Source organism: Triticum dicoccoides, chromosome 2A (genome assembly GCF_002162155.2).
Source record: "Triticum dicoccoides isolate Atlit2015 ecotype Zavitan chromosome 2A, WEW_v2.0, whole genome shotgun sequence".
NCBI lineage: Eukaryota > Viridiplantae > Streptophyta > Magnoliopsida > Poales > Poaceae > Triticum > Triticum dicoccoides.
Window position 1 is genome coordinate 105,016,535 of NC_041382.1, and position 13,592 is coordinate 105,030,126.

At 41.3% G+C, this 13,592-nt stretch overlaps 1 protein-coding gene across 4 annotated transcripts; it reads left to right on the top strand.

The window, feature by feature from the left end:
- Positions 1-352: 352 nt before the first annotated feature.
- Positions 353-13,336, top strand: LOC119353640 (kinesin-like protein KIN-12E). Of its 4 annotated transcripts, none has more exons than XM_037620279.1 (33): positions 353-763; positions 1,309-1,464; positions 1,553-1,636; positions 1,712-1,831; positions 1,910-2,023; positions 2,151-2,243; positions 2,356-2,516; positions 2,591-2,665; positions 3,071-3,158; positions 3,239-3,297; positions 3,390-3,453; positions 3,532-3,597; positions 3,674-3,817; positions 3,919-4,023; positions 4,150-4,385; positions 4,490-4,559; positions 4,641-4,697; positions 4,928-5,007; positions 5,832-5,889; positions 5,984-6,040; positions 6,124-7,164; positions 8,159-10,051; positions 10,126-10,233; positions 10,538-10,689; positions 10,776-10,863; positions 10,976-11,050; positions 11,131-11,367; positions 11,892-11,990; positions 12,087-12,161; positions 12,259-12,317; positions 12,444-12,555; positions 12,640-12,723; positions 12,809-13,336. In XM_037620279.1, exons 1-33 carry the CDS (start codon positions 353-355, stop codon positions 12,962-12,964), a joined length of 6,477 nt encoding a protein of 2,158 aa, XP_037476176.1. In that variant the 3' UTR covers positions 12,965-13,336. The 4 variants fall into 4 exon arrangements, with proteins under 4 accessions (XP_037476176.1, XP_037476177.1, XP_037476178.1 ...); XM_037620280.1 differs by having other exon boundaries at positions 10,779-10,863; XM_037620281.1 differs by having other exon boundaries at positions 8,288-10,051.
- Positions 13,337-13,592: the final 256 nt, after the last annotated feature.

Genomic DNA, 13,592 nt, shown 5'->3' on the forward strand with positions numbered 1-13,592 from the left:
GAAGCTCCTCGAGCACAGGAAGGTGCTCTCGTAGCCTACACAAGGAAAACTACTTTCCTAATTATTGATCAGTTCTTAATTTAATGACAGGAGCGGCCGAAAGGCTCAGCAGTCAAATGATGACTCACCAGTTGCTCAGTCAGACTCAGATCCATCCACCCCTGGCCTCCTCGCAACACAACCCCAGTTCAAAATTTGAAATCGAGCGGAGAACCCCCAAACAGCACAGCAGCAAGACCCCGTTGGCCATTACTAGTCTCCGCTACCACCCCGCTCCCCCCTCACTCCCCTCCACCCGAGCTGAGCTCCACGCCACCTCCCTCCGCCTCCCGCTCCACCCCCACCCTCCGCCATGTCCGCCCCCGGCGGCGGCGGCGGCGGCGGCCGGCGCCCCTCCGCGTCCCGCTCCTCCCGCCGCGCCGCGCCGGAGCCCAACGAGAACGACGACCTGGCGGCCGCGCCCTCCTCGTCCTCCCCCTCGGCGGCCGCCCCGCCCTTCTCGCTGCCCCCGCGGTCGCCCCTCGCGGCCATCGCCGACCCGGGCAGGAACCCGCGGTCCGCACCGGGGACGCCCAAGTCGCTGGCGAGCACCCCCAGGGCCTGCGCGCCGGCGTCTGGGGCCAGGGATCGGAGCTCCTCGATTGGCGGGGCCGCGAAGAGGGTGTTTGATCTGAGGGATCTGGCGGCCACGGAAGTGCCCGTGGAGGTGCCGCATTTTGAGCTCGACGAGGACCCCGCCTTCTGGATGGATCGCAATGTGCAGGTTGGTGTTTCTGCACAGAGTGAAATGAAGCAGTGAGCCACTGATACACAAGTACATGACCGTCCCGTGTCCAATTAAATTAGCAAACATCGCAAATAAAATGGACTATATTAATACCTTAGTATTGTGCTTTGTAAGTTATCCCCCATGATGTGTACTATACCAATTATGAGTTACTCCCTCCGGTCCTTTTTACTCCGTGTACTAGATTTGTGTCAAGTCAAACTTGACAATGGTCGACCAAATTTATACTAAAAAACATCAGCATCTACCATATCAAATATATATACTATGAAACTACATTTCATAAGGAATCTAATACTATTGATTTGATATTGTGGATGCTGGTACTTTTTTCTGTAAGTTTGGTCAAAGTAGAGATACTTTGACTTCGAACAAAACTTATATATGCGGACTAAAACGGACCGGAGTGAGTAACTGTTAATACCATGGCTACTTTTATTTTTCCGAAGCTAACAGGGCTAAATGTTGGTGCCGTTACTTTGCGAAATCTAAATGTTCCATAAATGTTGTGTGATTTACAGGTTTTGGTACGGTTAAGGCCAATCAGTGCTGCCGAGAGCACTGCGTATGGTCAAAAAAGATGTTTTATACAGGATAGCTCAAAGACATTGAGCTGGACAGGACACCCTGAAACAAAGTTCACGTTTGATCATGTCGCATGTGAAACAATATCACAGGCATGTCTGTGTGTACTGCAACTAACTTAGATTTCTTTCCAAGTAAGTCATCCTTTAGCCTAAGAAATATTCTCTACAACGATTTCAGGAAAAGCTGTTTAGGGTAGTTGGTCTACCAATGGTGGAGAACTGCATGTCTGGATACAACGGCTGTTTGTTTGCCTATGGCCAGGTAAAACTAATATGCACACTTTTGTTCCTGCAGAAGAATTCATCTGACATATAGTGCTACATATGGTTTTTACAGACAGGGAGTGGCAAAACTTACACAATGATGGGAGAGCTTAGTAAGGATGGCAATGAACTTAGCAATGATTCTGGTTTGACGCCTCGTATTTTCGAGTATCTATTCGCTCGGATAAAGGAGGTGAGGTGTTTTTATCCCAGGCTAGTACTTTGGTGAATGCTTGCCAATAGAAAGACCTAAATCATATATTATGTGAAGGAAGAGGAAAGGCGAAGAGAGGACAAATTGAAGTACATCTGCAAATGCTCTTTTCTGGAGATATACAATGAGCAGATAACTGATCTACTTGAACCATCATCAACAAATCTTCAGGTAGCATGCTTAGTACTCCCATTGTAAAGTAGTGATCTAATATCTTATATTAGTTTACAGAGGTAGTACTTGAGAATTGATAATGCATGAATGGAATGTGATGTCTCACATTTGTTCTGTCTTGTAGATCCGTGAAGATATAAAGAAAGGTGTATATGTTGAGAACCTAATGGAGTGTTATGTGTCATCTGTTAAAGATGTTATGTTGTTATTATTACAGGTGAAAGAATACCGTCTCTTCGTTCCATGTTGCATTGGATCTGAGGTTCTAAAATGAGCATGTGCTAACTTACATTAATGATTTTATTTATTTTTTTGAAATTTTCTTTTAGGGGGTTGCAAATAGGAAAATGGCAGCTACAAATATGAATAGTGAGAGCAGCCGTTCACATAGCGTCTTCACTTGCGTCATTGAGAGTCACTGGGAAAGGGATTCAATGACGCACCTCCGCTTTGGGCGTTTGAATTTGGTTGATCTTGCTGGTTCTGAGAGGTGAGTTCCAGAATAAAGGTGACAAGTTGACAACCTTTTCTTGCCTTCACAAATACTAACTGAATTCAAACTAGGCAGAAAAGCTCGGGCGCTGAAGGAGACCGCTTGAAAGAAGCTGCGAACATTAACAGATCCTTGTCAACTCTTGGGTACCTATTGCTCTCAGACAAGATTCATGAATTTTGGCACAGTTCATATTCATATTTTGTCTTGCAACATGTGAAAATAACCACATTTGCGTTACACATTGTGTATTCAGTTGTGAAAATGTTATAGTTTGGTGGTGGTATCCCTTTTTTTAAATGAAACATTTGTGGAAGTTCAGAACGTCTTCTAGCATTCATTACAAGGTTCTTTGTTATATTAGCATAGAATGTACTCCCTCCGTTCCGAATTACTTGTCGCAGGTATGGATGTATCTAGATGTATTTTAGTTCTAGATACATCCATTTCTGCGACGAGTAATTTGGAACGGAGGGAGTATTTGGGTATTAAATTGACAATTTCTTTGAAGAAGTACTGTTCATAGTGATAATCCAGCTATACCATTTCAGGCTTGTTATCATGACTCTAGTGGATGTCGCAAATGGAAAAAGCCGCCATGTGCCTTATAGAGACTCAAGGCTTACATTTCTCCTCCAGGTTCAAATTCACAATGAGTTTGAGTCTTCTATCTGTTTATGTCTATTGTCTTCTCTGGCTCATTGTATCATCTTCTCTAGGATTCCCTTGGAGGAAACTCTAAAACAACAATTGTTGCCAACATCAGCCCGTCTATTTGGTACTGATATTGTGCACCTTTATTCTTGTATTCAGTTTGTTTTCTAGATCTTAACAGTATGCTTAACATATAAATGAATTACACTATTGCAGTTCCTCCAATGAGACACTGAGTACCTTGAAGTTTGCTCAGCGCGCGAAGTTGATTCAAAACAATGTAATTCTAAGCATGTTGAAATTTTTATATAGAAAGTTTATCTTGTCGACTCATTTGGGGAGTCTTCTGTTGTGCTAGGCAAAAGTAAATGAAGATGCTTCAGGAGATGTTATGGCTTTACAAAGGCAGATAGAAGAACTAAAGGTAAGCTTTATCATGACAACTCTCTTCTTGATTATAGAAGTGCTTTGTAGTTAAGTTATTTAATTATGTTTACCAGGATCAGTTGACATGCTTGAGGAAGCAGCAAAATGCCCCTGGATCGCCTAGCTTTCTCCTGCTAAATTCAGGCTCTGATAGAGAATACAATACTTTAGCTGAAGATCATCAATCAAGCTGTGACCTGAGTCTTCTAAAGCAAAAGGTCATATAGCATGATTTACTTCATTGGAAAATAAATAATGGTGCACTATAAATTACTTGCAAGTTGCAGCCAATTATTTATACATATGTATCTAATATCAGGTTAGCCATCTGGAAGATGTTCTTGCTGGGAGCCTTAGGAGAGAGAAACTAGCTGAGGTGGATATCAGGAAGCTGGAGGCTGAAATAAAGCATTTGAATCGTCTGGTAATTCTATTGCAGATTGTTCTAGGATATTTTATATGCTTCAAAACACAGAACCTAATAATTTCTTATTATAGCAACTATTTGTGTTTTAAAATACTGAGCGGCACCAGCTTTCTGTTTTGGCAGGTTGACCTGAAGGAATCTGATTCCCAACGCTTGAGAATGATGCTGAAACTTCGTGACGAAAAATTAAAAAGATTGCATATGTTAGCTGATGATCTAGTGCCATCGGATGGCTATATGGTTGAAGAAAATGCTGCAATGTCCCAAGAGATTCAGCTACTGCAAAAACAATTTGACGAAAATCCTCAACTGACTCAGTTTGCTTTTGAAAACAAGAGATTAATCGAGCAAGTTAGAACGTAATGTTTCAATTTACTTTGAGCCCTGACAAATTTGCACACTTCGTATATTTTGCTTACATGAATAAATTGGTGATAGCTTATTCTGATGTACTCATATACAGGCTTGAGAACTTCCACAAGCAAGGGGAAAGAGAGATGTTATTAACGGAGATATCTCTTTTGCGTAATCATGTATGCTTGTTCTCCCTGAACTCCCTTTTGCTCGATCTCATTTTCTCCAGTGACGCACTCTTAACTTTGTTATATGTGTAGTTCCTTCATATTCTTGAGCAGAAGTATGCAGCACCTCCTAGGAATTTAGAAGCACAGGTGTGTTCTCACTTGGATATAATTTTACTTCCGAAAGTAACTTACCACATGGCTATGGTTATTTTTCTTCTATTTCAGAAGACGGTCAAAACCTTAGACTAAATTAACAGTAAACAATATTGTCACAAATATAAGGGAAGTTAAACTTGATTAACCACATGTCCCAAATGTAATACTGAAGAATAACCTGAATTTTTGCAAGTGGTTGATGTGCGATGCAATGCATTTAGGGTGACGAGATTGTCAAGGATCTAGACAATTGCAGGAAGGAGCTGGATGCATGCTTAGAAAATAATGTTTTGCTTGCACGGTAAGTTTTCAACTAAATCTTATCATCTCAATGCATATTTATATTTACAATAACAATGATGTGCTAGGCAACACTTTCTTCGCAAAACATGCATTATATGGTACTCTTGACTGTAAGACATTTGAGTTCTAGAAGACGAAAATGATTTAACTCTTCCATGGTGAGAAAGTGAATGGAGCTGCATATTTTCACATTCTCACATTTCTGTGAAATATAGAAAGTGCACAGTAGTAAATTTCATTAAACTCCGCCTATGTCTTCTAGGCATAGCCGGTCCCAAGCCCGGGTAAAGGAGGAGGGTTGTGATAGGCTTGGCGAGCCAACGTAAAAACTAGCCAGTCCCATAGGTATGAAACCCATTTGAGCGAGAATAGTACTAGGATGGGTGACCTCCTAGGAAGTCCTCGTGAAAGGGTTTCATATCTAAGGGTTGTGATAGGCTTGGCGAGCCAACGTAAAAACTAGCCAGTCTTTTGGGTATGAAACCCATTTGGGCGAGAGTAGTACTAGGATGGGTGACCTCCTGGGAAGTCCTCGTGAAAGGGTTTCATATCTAGCCTACCCCAACTTGTTTGGGATAAAAGGCTTCGTAAGTAAGTAAGTATGTGAAACTTGTCCTTGCCTCCATCTGTAATGAAATCCCGATGTACTCAATTGGCAGTGTCATTAATCACCCTGGGTCTGGGTCTGATTGTTTTTTCCTTCATCTATGTATGCTTCATAATTATCAGGATTGGCTTTTGATACTTATTGTACTCACGTTATGTCTGCTTGCTTTGGGTATCTTGGTAATTGATGGTTATGATTATTCATGCTGTTTGCAGTGAAGTAAATAAGCTGCGCTGTGAACTGAAACAATACCAGATGTCTAGCACGCACCAAGTATGTATGCAATTTTTGTAGCCACCAGCAATTATTTATGCTATTTGTTGTGTCCAGAATTACATACAATGTTTGGATGCACATCACCATTCAGGTTGCTCCGACGGCAGAGAAGAATTGTGGGATTCCAGAGATCAGTCAGATACAACCCGTGAGATTTTTTGCACACTTTTGATTTATACCCAGTAACTAGATATTCACTTTAACTATTTTCTTGTTTGAACTTTATATCAGGATCCAGTGGGATGGAACTTTTCATGTTTAACGCCCAATGGTGCTGGAATGTCAACTGATATTACGGAATCAGTTCAACTCAATCTTCCTTCAGAAATTGCTAGTGGACACCAGGAATCCTGTTCTCATTTGTATCATTTCGATTCAGAAAGATGTGATTTGAATGATTCTACAAAAGTGCCAGAGTGTAGTGATGAAGTGTCTCAGTGCTACAGCTTGGCTCTTGGATCTTCACATAATGTACTTGACAAAGACACTGTTCTTAGTGGACACGTAGAAGATGAAGAAACATTGCAATTACAGCAGGATGAGATGGATCAAATACATGAAAACGTACCAAATATGGGTATATGTTTGCATGGTGAGACTTCATTGTGTCATCAAGAGACTGAAATAGTGGGCTCAAGCAAACAGACATTACAGGCCGAGTTGGCGCACATTAAAAGCATAAATCAAGAGCTCAAAGAGAAGCTAGTTATTATGGTTGAAGAAAGTGCCAGGCTTGCAGAGATCATTGTGGCCAAAGATGTAGAAATTGCCTCTTTATCTGAGGAATGGGAGGTTGCAATAGTTGATCTAACAAGCTTCTTGACAGATGGCTGCAGATCACTAGACGATGCATATCAGAATATTGATAACATGATTAGTTCATTTCCTTACAGCAATAATTCTGTCAGCGAACATGTGGAGAAGGCTATGAAAGTTAGCATTGAAAAGGAAAAAATAATCTTCAGGCTTCAAATTGAGCTACAAGATGCACAGCGAATGGGCAGGGAAGTGAAAGAAAAGTTGCACATCTTAAGAGGTGCAACACTTGCTATCACTGAAGCTCAGCAATTATATAATGATGCAAGTTCTCAGGAAGCAGAACGAGTAAACCAAAAGGATTGCAATGTGGAATGGAAAAATTGTGACTTGTCAGAAGCAGCAGAGCATTCTCGTGATGAACCTCTATTCCTCGACAGCTTGAATGACACGAGTGCACAGCGGACTCGTAGTGAAGATGGATCAGCAGTCAACAAAGCTAATCCAGACTACCAGGTATGCAGTCTTTACTGTAGTTACATACACTGTACGGATGAATGCACCTGATATGAAGTGAAGATAGTCCATGATACTGTTTGTGTAGACAGCTTCATATTGTAGCTAAAACAGGAGATAACTCACCAGGATTTTCCTCATTAGTGAAATCAAGTAGGCAAGACTGTACTTTTTCCGTCAAGATTATGAAGGACCAGTATATCATTTGATTCCAAATGAGCAAGACTGTACTTTAAAATTTCAATGTCAGTTGCTCATCATAAAACTTACTGAGTCCATTGTCGAACTTACCTGTTCTCATGACCGCCTTTACTGTAACTATTTGCGAAGTACACATTACCTCGACAGTCAATTACTCTATTTTGCATATTTTGACTTGCGAATAGCAAAGCTGATGTTTAGCAGGGAGCTTCTGCACCGCTACTGATGTTTTCCTTTATTTACCTACTAAGTCGCAAACTTTGTTTCTTAAATATATCCCTCTGTCCCATAATGTAAGACACATTTTTTGACACTACACTAGTGCCAAAAAACGCCTTACATTATGGGACGGAGGGAGTAGAATTCTAGATCTACACTGAAATATATTTGAATAAAAAAATTCAGGAAATTATCTTACGATCATGTACAGGGTAATGATTGTGCTTCATGGACATGTGTTGTATCATAGTTTAATTATTCTAACTAGATACACTCATCATATCTCACATTTGGTTTTGTGACCATCCCATGAGATCAAATGCCCCACACAGAAATCTGTGCAATTTGTTCAGACAATTCTAAATCAGTAGAAGTTGATTATCATCCTTATCAGCTATCAAGATACAAAATGAATATTACATGGAACATAACCTCTGGAATCAATCCAGATACAAGAAATTTTATATGCATACCATGGATATGTCATGGCATTCTCCATGCTTTTCTTAGCGAGTTTCTTCTGGGTTATAAACAATATGACGGATAATATGATTTTTTTTCCAATAGCTTGTAGTCAAAGCTCGACGATGTGTTATGTCTCGTCGAGGATAAGTCAAATAAGGTTTTGGCCTTATTTTCAAATTTTGAGGATGCTCAAGAAACCATGAAAGAGGCTGACCTTATGCTCTCGGCTTTGTTGAAGGCCAATGAGGAGTTAAAGCTTGACAGAGATAATTGCCGCCAAGCAGTGGAATCTTTATTGGCGGAGAAAAGTTCTCTGGTCAATGAGTTGCAGGAGGTTGAAGCGTCAAGTTTTTGTACAGCACAGAGTTACAACAAATTAAATCAGCAGATGAATGAATGTACCAACGAGATGACAAACATTGCTACTCTAATGAAGGGATCTTTTCACCATTTGCAAAGGATTGCTACAATGGAACTCTTTGAACTTTGCTCTGAAATTATTAATATTGGGCAGGACTTAAAGAGGTGGATAAGTGATTCAAGATCTTATCTGGTAAACATTGAATCACTTTTAGAAGAAAGAGGCAGTTCTTTAGTTCAGCAGCTCCATCACCTTAATGTGAATGCTTATACATGCATGTGTCAACAAGTTGATTCATGTGACCTGGGTGGCAGCAATACTATGTTTCTTCATGAAACTCAAGCAATCCCTGACAACTCTAGGAAGCATATTATATCTATAACAGATATGGTGGATGAAGGAAAGGACACGTCATCCATGCATGTAGTTCCAATGGGCAGTGCTGCTGAACTGGAAGTTTTTGATGCAGACAGTGCAGACGATATGGCTGTTATTAAGGACATAATTTTCAGTATTGCTCAAAAGTGGGATATTTTCGTCAACAAAGTGTCCTGCATTAAGAATGCTGAGACATATCCAGGTGTTGCTTGTGATGAACAAAGTTATGCAAACCCTCTTGCTGCACTTGCAAAATTAGATAGCGAACAAATACACTCAGCTGTTCCACAGCAATGCAAGGAAAGCATAGAAGATCACTCAGGAGAGGAAGACAATACTGCTCTTTTGAATGATGTTCAGTGTCTCAAGCATCATTTGGCGCAGTTAATGATTCCACTGTCTAAATTTATCAATAAAGAAGACCTTATGGGGGATGGAACAGAAAATGAGAAACAGTTTGTTACTGTTCTGAATAAGGTGCAAGATAATTTGATTTTTGCTATAGATTTTTTTGGTTATCTGTTACTATCTGAGCAAGAAGGTTCTCAGAATGCACCTTTGCTTAGCAGACTCCTTAATGACATTAGTACTATTGAGAAGAAAGCTTTGACATGTCAGAAAATATGCTTACGGGATGGTGATTCTCAGGCTGGTCACAGTACAGAGTACGCATCACTAAGAAGAGACTTTGAGAGGAAAAGTGATATCGCTGAAGGATTGTCTTTTGACTTGAAATTATTGCAAGAGTCTACCTCATATGCGAAGGACATGAAAGATAAAGCTGATGAAGTGTCGAATGCCCTTAGAAAGGTTCAACGAGAACTTGAGATTAAAAATTCTGAGACAGAAGACATGTTGGCAAAACAGAAGACACTAGTGGAAGAACTGGCTGAAAATGGTGCTGCACTCATTGTTTTAAGATCAGAGTTAGAGCAATCTCAACTTTCATCATCTGCGCTATCAAAGGAGAACAATGATCTGAGAGTGATGCTGGAAGAGGAAACTGTGAAGACCAGTGAAATAGTAGCTCTGTTGGAAGACAAAGCTAAGGTCATAGAGGGATTGGAGAGTGAAATTATATTGCTTAATTCTTCTGAAGAGGGACGTCTTAGGTCAGATATTGAAGAACTAAGTAATAATATCAAAATGTTATGTAATGAAAATGGAAAGCTCAAAGCAGAGATACTCAAGTTAAATGACAAGCTTGAGATGTCAATGGCTTTAGCTGAGGAGAATGAAGCTGCTGCTATTGAAGCTCGGCAAGTAAGTGTTGTGTTACTAGCGCCCTTTGCTTTCCATCCAATTTGTATGAAGTTTCACTTGCCCTGCTTTTGTAGGCTGCAGAGATAAGTAAAATCTACGCGGAAGAGAAAGATGAGGAGGTTACAATTCTTGAACATTCTGTTGGGGAACTTGAATCTACAATAACTGTTCTTGAGGAAGAGGTAAGCTGCACATTTCTCTGGTTTGTGGTGCTCACTGTTTTGATAGATTTTTCTTTGAGATTTTGCATAAGAAATGTAATATTTTACACATGATTGCTCCGAAGATTATGGAACGACAGTAATTTTCAGAAGATAGATGGCTAAGTAATATTATACAGCCCAAAATTTTCATTTGCAATGATAGATATACATTGAGCCATTAGGGTGTAATCTTGTAAGGGTTGGTGCAAAATTAAGCAAATTGGTGAATAATTTGGCTTTAATGCGAATGGTGAGTTTCATAACATATGGGATTTTACTGAAGGTACGCAACCTTAAAGAGGAAGTAAGGAGCAACCAAGCGCACAAACAATCCGAAGCTGAATTTCAAGCAATTGAAGAGATGCTTACTGTAGAAAATGCCTCAAAATGTGATGACAATGTGGAACTGTGTCCAGGGAGATGCCAACTAAAAAAGTGAGAATTTATTCATCTGATTTTTCTTAAAAGACCTAACCAGATGTAATTGTATAATCATTTAGTCAAATGTATTTTTATGATAGGAGATTGCGAGCTGAGATTATTGCACATCAAGATACTAGAAGGAAGATTGAAGGACTCGTAATGGAAGTAAAACGTAAAGATGAGGAGGTATATGCAGGAGCGATCATACACGATTCACGGAGTTTTGTGTTTCCAAATAATCTTAACTTAGTTTCATTTACTAGAATAATCTTATACTATGTCCTTTTCATGTACATAGCTAAGGCAGTGCAAAGAGCATATAGCTGAGCTGGTCCTGCATTCAGAAGCACAATCATTGCTGTTTCAGGAGAAGGTATCAGCTGTTATATATTTGCCAACATGGTTATACAAGTATCCAACACTACACATATGCTAATAATTCTTGTCGTGCAGTATCAGGAAATGGAGCACATGGTTTCTAAACAGAACTTTGGTTCACATGAATCTAATTCTGAGGCTGTCCATACAAAAGTGGAAAAGCCTTCAGGGCGAACAAGAGGATCTGGTTCACCTTTTAGGTGCATATCTAGCATTGTTCAACAAATGAACTCTGAGAAGGATCAAGAAATCTCTTTGGGCCGCCAGCGAATTGAAGAACTTGAAGCGTTGCTTAGCGACAAACAGAAACAGGTCATACTTTTTGCTCGTCTTTTTCATCGTAGTTTAGGCAAATTAATGGGCAATGGCCAACATGTATGTTGTTGCGGTTTTTGGACTTAACAAAATTACAGCTTCTGTTATTTATTTTAGAAAATGACAGCTTCTGCTAATTAGAGAATATTGTCTCCCAATACCACATATGTCCTTAGATTACAATATGGTCAAATACACTTACTGGTTAAGAGATCTCCTGGCTAGTTGTTGAGACCATGGTTATTGTCATAAACACAAGCAAATGCTCCGTATGTAGTCCATATTGGAATCTCTAAAAAGACTTATATTTAGGAACGGAGGGAGTACTTGAATGAAATATATATAGAGCATTTTTAGATCAATTCTAGAATGTGTCCCACATTCACTGGGAGACAATGAAAACACAGCTGTGTTCTATCTGTTCATTTCTAATTTTCTAACTATAAAGAATATGAATCCAATATCCAGTGTAGAATGAAGTGCCTCAAAGGTGATGCTCATATTTTCTCCTCTGTTCATAGATATGCCTGCTTACGTCAAGACTGGCAGCAGTGGATAGCATGACACATGATGTTATAAGGGAGCTACTTGGCGTCAAATTAGACATGACAAACTATGCTGTAAGTTGTGGCAGCACCTCTACGGAGCTAATCAGCATTAGGGCTCATTGTCTACCAATCAGGTCACTTATATGAGATTTGCTGTTGTATGTTTAGAATTTGCTTGACCAAGAAGAAGTGCACAAGCTGTTAGTAGCATCCCAGGAACAAATCGAACAATCGAAGGCGAAGGTAGGTCACAACTCCACTATCAAATGTCTGTTTACATTGTCCCATCATATAGCAAGCTGACAATTCCTATCTATCTTCATCTGCATTGTCAATCAAGGACGAGGAACTTGACGTCCTCAAAGAACAATTCGGCCATCTCATTCAAGAAAGGGACAGGTGACTCTTAACCCCCTAAACCGTTTGCGCTTTTATCTTCAGTTGCAACCGTTTAATCTTGCAAGCACTGAAAGCACGCCAGAAATGACCTGATATATCGGATACATACTTTTTTTGTGCTTAAAGCTTGCTTGATGACATGGACCAAAGGAAGGCGGACCTGCTGGAGACCCAGCTGCTCGTGGAACAGCTCGAACAGCGGGAGCAGATGCTCGAGGCCCAGAACGAAATGCTACAGGTTCAGATAACTACTTCGATTGATCGAACTTCCGAAACATGCTACTGTTCTGTCCAACCCTGAACTCTGGTGTTCCTGCTGTAGATGGAGAAAGACAACCTCCAGCAGAGGATGATGGAGATGGACGAGACGATCGAGCTGCTAGAAGGCTCAAATCGAGTCAGAATAGTGAGCGCCGTTGCCTTCCAAGTTCTGGCCTGCCTCCAGCACTTTGCACTTGGTTTTCTGATCACCAAATCTTCTTGTCTTGCAGGGAGATAGCCATAGCCAGCGTTCGGCCGGCAGCGAGTTCAGCAGGAGGCTGGCGCAGTCGGACATGCTGGTGTCCCACGCGCGGCACGAGCGCTCCCGTAATAACCGCGCGGCGGCCGCAGGGAGCTCGCGGCCGCGGCACGGCAGGCACCATTGAGACGGCCTGGCTGGCCGCTGCGCAGTACATAAATTGGACCGGAACAGATCAGACACTGCTTGTGTTTGTTGATCGGCAGCGGCGGCGGCGCCACCTCTTTGGCTGTAGAGTAGGTCAAGTCAGAATGGCGATGGCTGCAAAGGAAAAAATTGTTGGTGTACGTGGTCCGAGTGTATGTAGAACCGTGACTGGTGCGATGTGTGCGTGGGTTTGTGTATATTTTTGCGCTGTATGTACGCCTGCCACATCTAACACACGGTGAGTTCCGGCTTTGGCTGGCCTCCATCAGAAGAACGAACCGCATTTCATACTGCCCAGCGCACAGCTTGAGGCAAAGATTTGTGGGAGCACGAGTTGAAGATAGATTTGTCATTTGCCTGGCTTTTGTCGTGACGGGACCTTGATGCTCCATCGTCTCCTCGTCATTCATCGGTAGAGAGATAAGAGCAACTGTGATTCATTTCGTTTGCCGTCGTCCGTTTGGGTCGGTGCCGACACAAAAGGCGGCCCAATGCGCCAACCCAAACGGACGCGTGTCTGTTTTTCGTCCATGGGTGACCCATTTTCGGCTCATTTTTGAGCCGGATTTGCGTCGGCGCGAACATGCGACGGACGCGTGCACGCTTGT

Coding starts and splice junctions, on each gene's coding strand:
- LOC119353640 (XM_037620279.1), top strand. CDS start 353: ATGTCCGCCCCCGGCGGCGGCGGCGGCGGCGGCCGGCGCCCCTCCGCG. Junction 1,832..1,909: donor TATTCGCTCGGATAAAGGAG/GTGAGGTGTTTT, acceptor TATTATGTGAAG/GAAGAGGAAAGGCGAAGAGA. Junction 3,159..3,238: donor GGCTTACATTTCTCCTCCAG/GTTCAAATTCAC, acceptor CATCTTCTCTAG/GATTCCCTTGGAGGAAACTC.